This window comes from Enhydra lutris, unplaced genomic scaffold (genome assembly GCF_002288905.1).
Source record: "Enhydra lutris kenyoni isolate GAN:26980312 unplaced genomic scaffold, ASM228890v2 scaffoldscaffold12, whole genome shotgun sequence".
NCBI lineage: Eukaryota > Metazoa > Chordata > Mammalia > Carnivora > Mustelidae > Enhydra > Enhydra lutris.
The window spans coordinates 80861042-80868987 of record NW_019154096.1 but is presented as its reverse complement, the minus strand read 5'-3'; the positions used below and the strand labels follow the sequence as shown (position 1 = coordinate 80868987).

Here is a 7946-nt window from a genome sequence, read left to right as displayed (position 1 = left end):
TGGTCCCAGCATCCCAGATCCCAGGTCTCCAGGGACAAGGGTCCAGCAGGTGGGAGACTCTGGCCAGCTGAAGGCAAGGTGCTCCCTCTGTTCAAGGGAACGCGCTGTGGACCCAACCCCCACCCCACCCCCAATCTGGACACCCCATCTTGGTGGGGTGGGGGGTGGGAAGGTCCAGTCCTGAGGAGGACGGGCAAGCTGGGGCCCCAGGGGGAAAGAAGAGGTCAGGTCACTGCTGTCCTGGGATTGAACACGGCACCCCACTCAGGTGAGGGGTGTCAGCAGGTTGGCGCCTGGGAGACAAGGTGGAGACCCCACAGTAAGGTGCTCCCCGCATACCAGCTTGGCCCAGAGGTGGCTCCTGCCTGCCCTCCAGGGTTCCCTCCAGGGCAGGCCCGTGGCTGTCCTTGCGAGGAATGTTGGTGAAGAAGTCGGACGGGACTGGCCACCCGCTCCTCCAGGGACCCAGAGGGCTGGGGTGGGAGTTGGGGTGGGGGGTCAGCGAGGCCTGGGGGCGTAACTGAAGGGTGATGGGGAGGCCGCGAGGGGCGGCAGCAGAGAGCTCGGGTCTGGGACCAGGCGAGGGACCTGAGGCCCCGGAAGACGCCTGCGGGGTGGGCCGGGTGTCGCCCCCGCCCCCGGTCAGCACGCGCGAGCCGCAGTCCTCCGTGCGTCCCGCCCCTGGGCTGGAGCGAGGAGACCCTCCCCACAGCCAGCTCTTGCACCCAACTCCTGCCACGCCCCTTCCGTCGAGGCCACGCCCCTTCCGTCGAGGCCACGCCCCTTCCGTCGAGGCCACGCCCCTCCCGCTCCAGACCCGGAGATCATGGTGGTGCTAAAGGGCGTTCCGGCGCTGCTGTCCCCTGAGCTGCTCTACGCCCTGGCGCGGATGGGGCACGGCGACGAGATCGGTGAGGGGCGGGGACAGGGCCTCGGGACCCCCACCCTTAGGCGAGGCGCGCGCGGGGCCCCCGCCACCCCAGGCCCTGCAGGGGTCCCGACCCAGACTGTGCCCCCAGCCGGGGGGCAACGACTCCCCAAGCCCGGGAAGAGCCTGGTCCTGGGGTGGAGGCCTTGGTTTGGCCGCCCCGTCCCACTTCCCAATAGGACTCCCCCTACCCCACCCCCCACCCACATTCTTTAGGAAACTGGGGCCATGTTGGTTGGTGGCCAAGCCCCTGCCCGGACCTTGGTCGGCCCCAGGCGGTCACGAGGACGGTGGCCCTTGGTCCAGGCTGCGCCGCGTCCGGCAGGTCCGGCCCCTCCCCCAGCCCGGCTTTCTGGGGCCCCGGGGCCAAGTTCCCAGCTGCGGCCTCAGGCCCAGTGCGCTGCTCGTTCTCCAGACCCCCTCCCAGACGGCCCCCAAGGGGCCACACCTCTTTCTCTGGCGGTTTGCCTTTCCTGGAGCCCTGGACCTCGGGCGGGGGCTGCACCGGCGGCGCCCCAGGGGGTGGAACGGGGCGGGGGTCCCGAGTTCTGCCCTAGTCCTCAGCACCTGCAGCTTCTCCTGCTCTAGGAAGCTTCCTCTCCCCGCCCCCACCTCTGACGAGAGGGGTCGGGGAGGGCAGTGGGCGTGGTCTGCCGTGTGCGACAGGTGCCCCGAGGTCTGTGCCCACCCACGCGGACCCACCAGGGCATGTCTGACCGGGTTGCGTGGCTGTTCAGTTTTCGCAGACGTGAACTTCCCCACCGCCTCCATATGCAGGTGTGGGCCGGAGGAGATCCGCGCTGACGGTGAGCCACCGCCCCGGCAGGGAGGGGTTAGACTGGAGACGCAGTGCTCCCAGCTCTGCGCTCCCCAAGTGTTGCCCTGTGCCCCCATCCCCACTTACGCCCCAGCACCCACCGGTGACCCAGGGAGGGCCCCAGAAGTGACCCTGGGCCTCCTGCCCCATCTCAGGCACCTCTTGGTAGCTTCTTGCAAGTGGGGAAACTGAGGCCCAGTGGCTTGTGACTGGCTGAGCACTGATGCATCCCTGCTCCCCACAGCCCAGGTCAGGTGTTCAGCTTTTACTCTGCTATAGAAATCCCAGTACTGACCTCGCAGGCTCCGGGTGCCCACATGCTCTGTCTCTGGGACCCTCTGACCCTCAGGGGTGGGTGGAAGGCGTGACTCGGAGGGTCCTGGAGCCAGGGCCTCGAGGTGATGGTAGTAGCAGTTAGTACCAAGAGCAGGGGGATAGGGGGTGTGAGGACACCAGCGTCCTGCCCTGTGCTGTCCCACCTGGGCTGGCCCTGGGCTTGGCTGTCCCCCCGCCCTCAGCAATGCTCTGAGGGGACACAACTCTCCCTGCAAAATCGAGGCCACTGAGGCACAAAGATGTGAGATGTAGGGTAAACCAGCCCTTCTGGACAGGGGGCCAGTGGTCTGAGGCCCGTTCAATGGGCTGCTGACTCCAGACCCAGTGACCTTGGCTTCCACCCTCTGCTGAGGGAGATGAGCCAGCCATGCCTGGGTTTACACCATGGGCCAGAGGACCCAGCACGCTCTCCTCTCCAAGGAGGACAGGACAAGGTGGGCCATGGGAAAGGCCAGAATGCTGGAAGGTAAGGAGTGGCCAAGCTTCCGAGTGTCCCACACGCCCTGCGATTTAGTGCAAACAAGCGATGGGGAGTGAAGGCCAGCCACGCAGACAAGCCTAACCACGGAGAAGAGCAGAGAACACAGCAGAAGAAAATGCACTCAGGACAGCAGGGTTTCCCAGCCGCAGGCTAATAAGATAACAGCCGATTTTTGTCTTGTCCCCAGCCCCGTATTTTCCCGTTCCGTGCAACCAGCACAAGTCCCTTTAACAATGAGAAACCAGCCCCACAGGATGACAAGGACCTCAGAAACCAGTGGGCAGCCTGGGGCAGCCTGGGACAGAACAGCCTCTTCCCAGACCCCACTATCCTCATCACAGGAGAAAGGTGGCCACCCAGGGGTCATCAGGGGGTGCCGGGGTCAGGGAAGTGGCCCGGGTGCCCCTCCTGGTGGATGAGTAGGGGAGGTCACCACCAGTGGCCTATGAAGTACGGACTGGAGGGCAGGGCGAGCCCAGGGCCGGGATGGTCACAGGTGCTGTGGCAGGGAGATGCCAGTGCGACTCCAGTAAGTGTCACCAGGCGGGCAGCAGGGGCCTGCATCCCCCGCCCTGTCCCGGGCCCGAGGCCATCCTAGCTGGCCAGCTTGGTGAGGCCCAGGGCGTGGACAGGCCCGGGAGGACAGGCAGCACTGTCGGTGGCTGGGTGGGACAGGGCTCCCGTCTGAAGCTGGCACTCCGCCCTAGGCCTGGGCATTCCACAGCTCCTGGAGGTTGTGCTGAAGCTGCTGCCACTGGACACCTACGTAGAGAGCCCGGTGAGTGCCTGTGGCCATGCCGCCCCCTCCCTGCCCTGGGCCTTGGTTTCTTCTGAGATCAGACCTCAGAGGACCCCTGAACTGTCTTCCAGTGGGAGGGGAGCTGGGACCAGGGCTGCTGGGTACATAGGCCACAGAGCTGAGCCCCCTCTCCCTAGGCTGCTGTCATGGAGCTGGTGCCCGGTGACAGGAAGATCGGCCTTCAGACCCCGGTGTGGAAGAGCTACGAGTCCATCCTCCTGGAGGCCAGCTGTGCGGTGAGGCTGTAACCCACCCAGGGGGCTCTCGGGGACCCTCTGCACCTCTGTGGAGGCCGGTGGGAGTCACAGACAGGGCCCCAAACCGCCCCTACAGTTGTGGCTCACGTGCTCACCCCCCACAGAAAAGTGACCCTGGGGGTGTGGCTGTTCCCAGCCCCCAGCCTCTCACCTCTCAGGTCAGGGACCCTGTTGTGGCCTGAGGTGCGTCACCCACCCCAGCCTGTGTGAGCGGAGCCAGGGGCAAGTGAGGCACCCCTGGCCCCTGTCTTATGGCCGGAAGCCTGGCCTAATGCTGTGTGTCACCCCCTGCTTTGTGGAAGGATGAACCTCTCCTCCCCAGGACCTCCCACCGACATGTCTTGGGCAGGACCCATTGAGGACAGGCTGCTGGGACTCCTGTCCTGGGCAGGGGCCCTCCTGCCCTTAGACCAACTCCAATAGACACAGGGCCCCAGGCAGCTGGCCACCACAGCCCCCCATGTCCCTGCCTGCCCAGTCCTCACAGCTCAGAAGCTGAGCATCCTTGGGACCCCAGCCAGGAGAGCCAGTCGTGGAGCTCAGAGCGGCATGTCTCCTCATGCCCCTGGCGCCTGCTTGGGCCCTGAGGCTTTCTGAGCAAGGCCCCTCCACCGTGCCATTTTGCCTTCCAGAGCGCCCTGGCGAAGATAGAGAGGTTTGAGTTTTATGAGCGAGCCAAAAAGGCTTTTGCTGTTGTAGCAACTGGGTGAGTTCCGGCCGAGTACCTGGGGTCCCTTTGGGTCCTGCTGTTCAGGGTAGCTTTGGCTGGGACTGTCTGGGTCTGGGTCCCAGGGCCACTCCCTGTCCCCATGTTCAGCCCCGGCCCCACTGGGAATAGGACTGTCGGGATTCGCCTGAGGACTGGTCCCTGGACTTGCCTAGTGGGTGGGATGGAAGTGGGCAGGACAGGTGGCAGAGCCGGGGACCCAGCTTGGTGCTCAGCTCAGCTCCTTACGCAGGGAGACGGCCCTTTATGGAAACCTCATCCTCAAGAAGGGGGTACTGGCCCCCGAGGCACTGATCTAGGCCTGGCGAAGACCCCTGGGCCCAGAGAGGAATCTGCATCTCTGGGCCAGATCACGGACAAACCGGCCCTGTCCTGCTCAGCCCAGACCGCCCCCAACTGGGGACCCCGGGGGGCCAGGCCAGTCTTTGGGGGGTAGGGGGAGGTGCTGCTGATGGGGACTGGGACTCACCCAATTTACAATAATGATGTGAAGTGTGGTGACTCGTCTCTGAAGTCAGAGGTTTCAACAACAGCCCCGTCCTCATAAAGACTTGTTCGGTGCCGAACACGAGGGAGGCCACTGGCTCCTCAGCGCGCCCCCCACCCCCATGCATCCTCAGGGAGGAAGGAAGGCCTCTCTCCTCCCTAAGGTCCGAGGCAGGTCCCTGGGTTCGGGACAAGAGCTCACAGGAGTAGAGGTCCTCTTGTGAGGAGACCCCACAGAGGGCTGGGCTGGGCGGCCACGACTGCACTGCGAGAGCCTGGGGGTGAGCAGAGCAGCTGCCCAGGGGCCCTGAGTGGAGGGTCTGCAGTAACCCCCAGAGCTGGGGGTGGTGGGCAGGGGTCATTCTGGGTGCTGGGGAGGGTGGGGATCGGTCATCTGTTCCCTCTCTCCAGTGGTTGAGTGCCTATTGAATACACAGGAGCCCGAGCTGTTCTGGGAAATGGGCTGGTGGGGGTGGGGAGGTGAAGGACAGGAGGACGTCCCTTGCGTCCCTTGCGTGGCCAGCAGGCAGAGGGCCAGACTGCCTGAAGGCAGCACGCGGAAGGGAGGCTGTGATGGCTTCAGCATGAGGCTTGGGCTGGGGCTCAGGGTGGGGATAGCCTGCCATCACTGCTCTGGACCCCAGGGTCTCCCCAAACGCTCCCACTCCCCTCCAGGCCTTCCTGTAGCCATGCGGCTGCTGTGCAGAAGCTGGTGTGCGGGGCGCCTGGGCCTCTAGGCCCCTCAGAGCCCGGGGCTGGTGTCCCAGATGTCACAGAGAACCTGGGGGGCAGGCAGGCCCCCTGGGCTGGGGGTCCAGGTCTCAGCCTGGCCGGGCCCAGTCATTGCCAGGGCTTAACCTCAGACCCCTGACCCCACGGCCACCTCTAGCCACACAAAGGCCTTGCTTTAAACAGCTTTATTGAGACGTAACCGACCTAAAATAAGTTGCACACAGTCCAAGCGTACAGTCGAATGCCTTTGGATGTTGTCTACACGGGACAGCCTCTGGCCGCTGCCAGTGTCCTCCTGCTCACAAGGCTCGCACACCTCCACGGCCCACCCCCGAAGCCCCAGCTCGCCCTGCCTCCCCAGGCACCCTCAGCCATGTGGCTGCACCCTCGGGCTGGAGGAGATGCCCCTGGGAAGTCCTGGCTCCAGAGAGAGACTGGGCAACAAGCCACCCTGGTCTGCCCAGGGCCAAGGCTGCCACTGACCTTGGATCTGAGCTGGGCACCCCCAAATTGCTCAGAGGTGGCCACCCTTGACCTGACGGGGCAAGGGGAATGACCTACGGGCCTGCTAACCCCCGTGCGTGCCATGCGGGATGCAGTCTGGGGCCTCCCCAGGCACCTGGCTCCCCGGATCTGGGGCAAGAGCGGGTACTAGGTGCACAGTGAGGAGGCTGGGGCCCATCCTGCTGCTTTAGGGCAGGACCACGGACAGGTCACGGTCCAGTCTGGGGTCCCTTCTGCGGTGACGTGAAGATGACCTGGCCTGCTGGCACAGTGCCAGGTGGCGAGCACATGAGCCACTAGGGAGAGCCTTGGGGCATGGGCTGCCATCCAAGTGCTCAGAGGGGACCCACGACAGGACACGGAATTCCAGGGCACCCCAGACAAGCCCGCAGTCCCCGGAGCAGCCGCGTGCCTCAAAATCGAGCCCTGGATGGCCTCTGCCTGGAGCTCTGTTCGTCCTAACCAGTGGAGGGGCTCAGGCCGGGGTGTGGGAGGCACTCCAGGCTTCCCTCTTGAGGCAGAGGCGTGATCGCCACACAGAAACCCCGACTGCCTTTGCACGCGTACTCCACACATGTTCAGTGCATCAAATAGCCCCAGTGAGCCTGTGCCTGCAGCCGCAAGGTTGGGCCGTGCCCTGGGGTCCGGCCCCTCAAACAGCACTGGACAAGCACCCAGAGAATGGGGAGGACCAGGAGCCTGGGCCTGAGTCCTGCACCACCCCCCAACCTGAGCCCCTGTGCACCTGAGCACCCAGTGATGCACCCTCCTGCTGTCTTTTTAGGGCCTATCTGTGGGGAGCTGACTGGTCCCAACCACTGACCTCTGCCATGCCCCGGGCCCCATCCCACCATCCAGGGAGGAGGCCTGAGGGGAGCCGATCATCCCAGGAGCAGGGGCGCTGGGTTGAGGGAGCTTTGGGGGCTCTTAGTGTTTGGAGACAAGCCTGTGGCACCAGGAGGACACAGGCCTTTCCTTGTCCCCGACAGAGCAGGCTAGGACCATGGTCACTGTTGCTGAAGACACATGTGGCCTCCACCCCTATGAGATTTATTTTTCCAGTTGGGGAGGGGTCAGGGCTCCCCAGAATCCTCCCTGGGGTGGTAGATGTGGTCTCGGTCCTCCTCTGGCCCTTGAAGCGCCTGGGGAAGTGACAGTGCCCAGGGCCAGAGCCCTGCCTCATCCTGGGCCTCCCTGGCCTCCTCGGGTGCTGGGTGGTACAGGTCATCACGGTCCAGCTCAGGATCCCACCTGGGGCTTGGAACATGGCCCAGGGTGTCCTCCATCCCTGCCTGGGCCTTGGTGCCTAAGGACAAGGAGATGGGATGGAGGCGAGCTTTCCCTCTGGAGGGAAGTCGACTCCACGGGGGCTCCGCTGCTGTGACCTTGCCCCCCCTTCACCTGGTGCCCACCTGACCTTGCCGTTTCTCCCACACGGCAGTGGCAAGGTTTGGTGCCGCTAGCAGCCCCAGGAGCTGGTTGTCCGTTTTCAGAATGTCCACCACACGGGCGTCCCAGGCCCTGCAAGCAGAGCTGGGTCAGGCCTCCCTGTGCAGGAGGAGGAGCCAGGAGCCCCGCCAGTGCAGGCTGGGGAGTGGCTGTCTGTCCTCTGGCCTGGCCTGGCCTGGCGTGGCCCTGGGCAGAAGCCAGCCGGGGTTGCCTCATGGGAGTGCAGGGAAAGGGGCATGGCTTAGAAGCGCCTCTGTGGGGGGCGCCTGGGTGGCTCAGTGGGTTAAACTTCTGCCTTTGGCTCGGGTCATGATCTCAGGGTCCTGGGAACGATCCCCGCATCGGGCCCTCTGCTCGGCGGGGAGCCTGCTTCCCCCCCTCTTTGCTTGCCTCTCTGCCTACTTGTGATCTCTCCGTGTCAAATAGATAA

General features: G+C 64.7%; 1 protein-coding gene across 3 annotated transcripts; it reads left to right on the top strand.

Moving 5' to 3' along the window:
- The first annotated feature begins 803 nt into the window (after positions 1–803).
- Positions 804–7134, top strand: LOC111145339 (fucose mutarotase). 3 transcript variants are annotated; one of them, XM_022500183.1, is made up of 6 exons: positions 804–911; positions 1666–1734; positions 3270–3340; positions 3499–3597; positions 4251–4324; positions 4578–7134. In XM_022500183.1, exons 1-6 carry the CDS (start codon positions 827–829, stop codon positions 4642–4644), a joined length of 465 nt encoding a protein of 154 aa, XP_022355891.1. In that variant the 5' UTR covers positions 804–826; the 3' UTR covers positions 4645–7134. The 3 variants fall into 3 exon arrangements, with proteins under 3 accessions (XP_022355891.1, XP_022355892.1, XP_022355893.1); XM_022500184.1 differs by having other exon boundaries at positions 4251–4328; positions 4582–4672; XM_022500185.1 differs by lacking the exon at positions 1666–1734 and having other exon boundaries at positions 4578–4701.
- Positions 7135–7946: the final 812 nt, after the last annotated feature.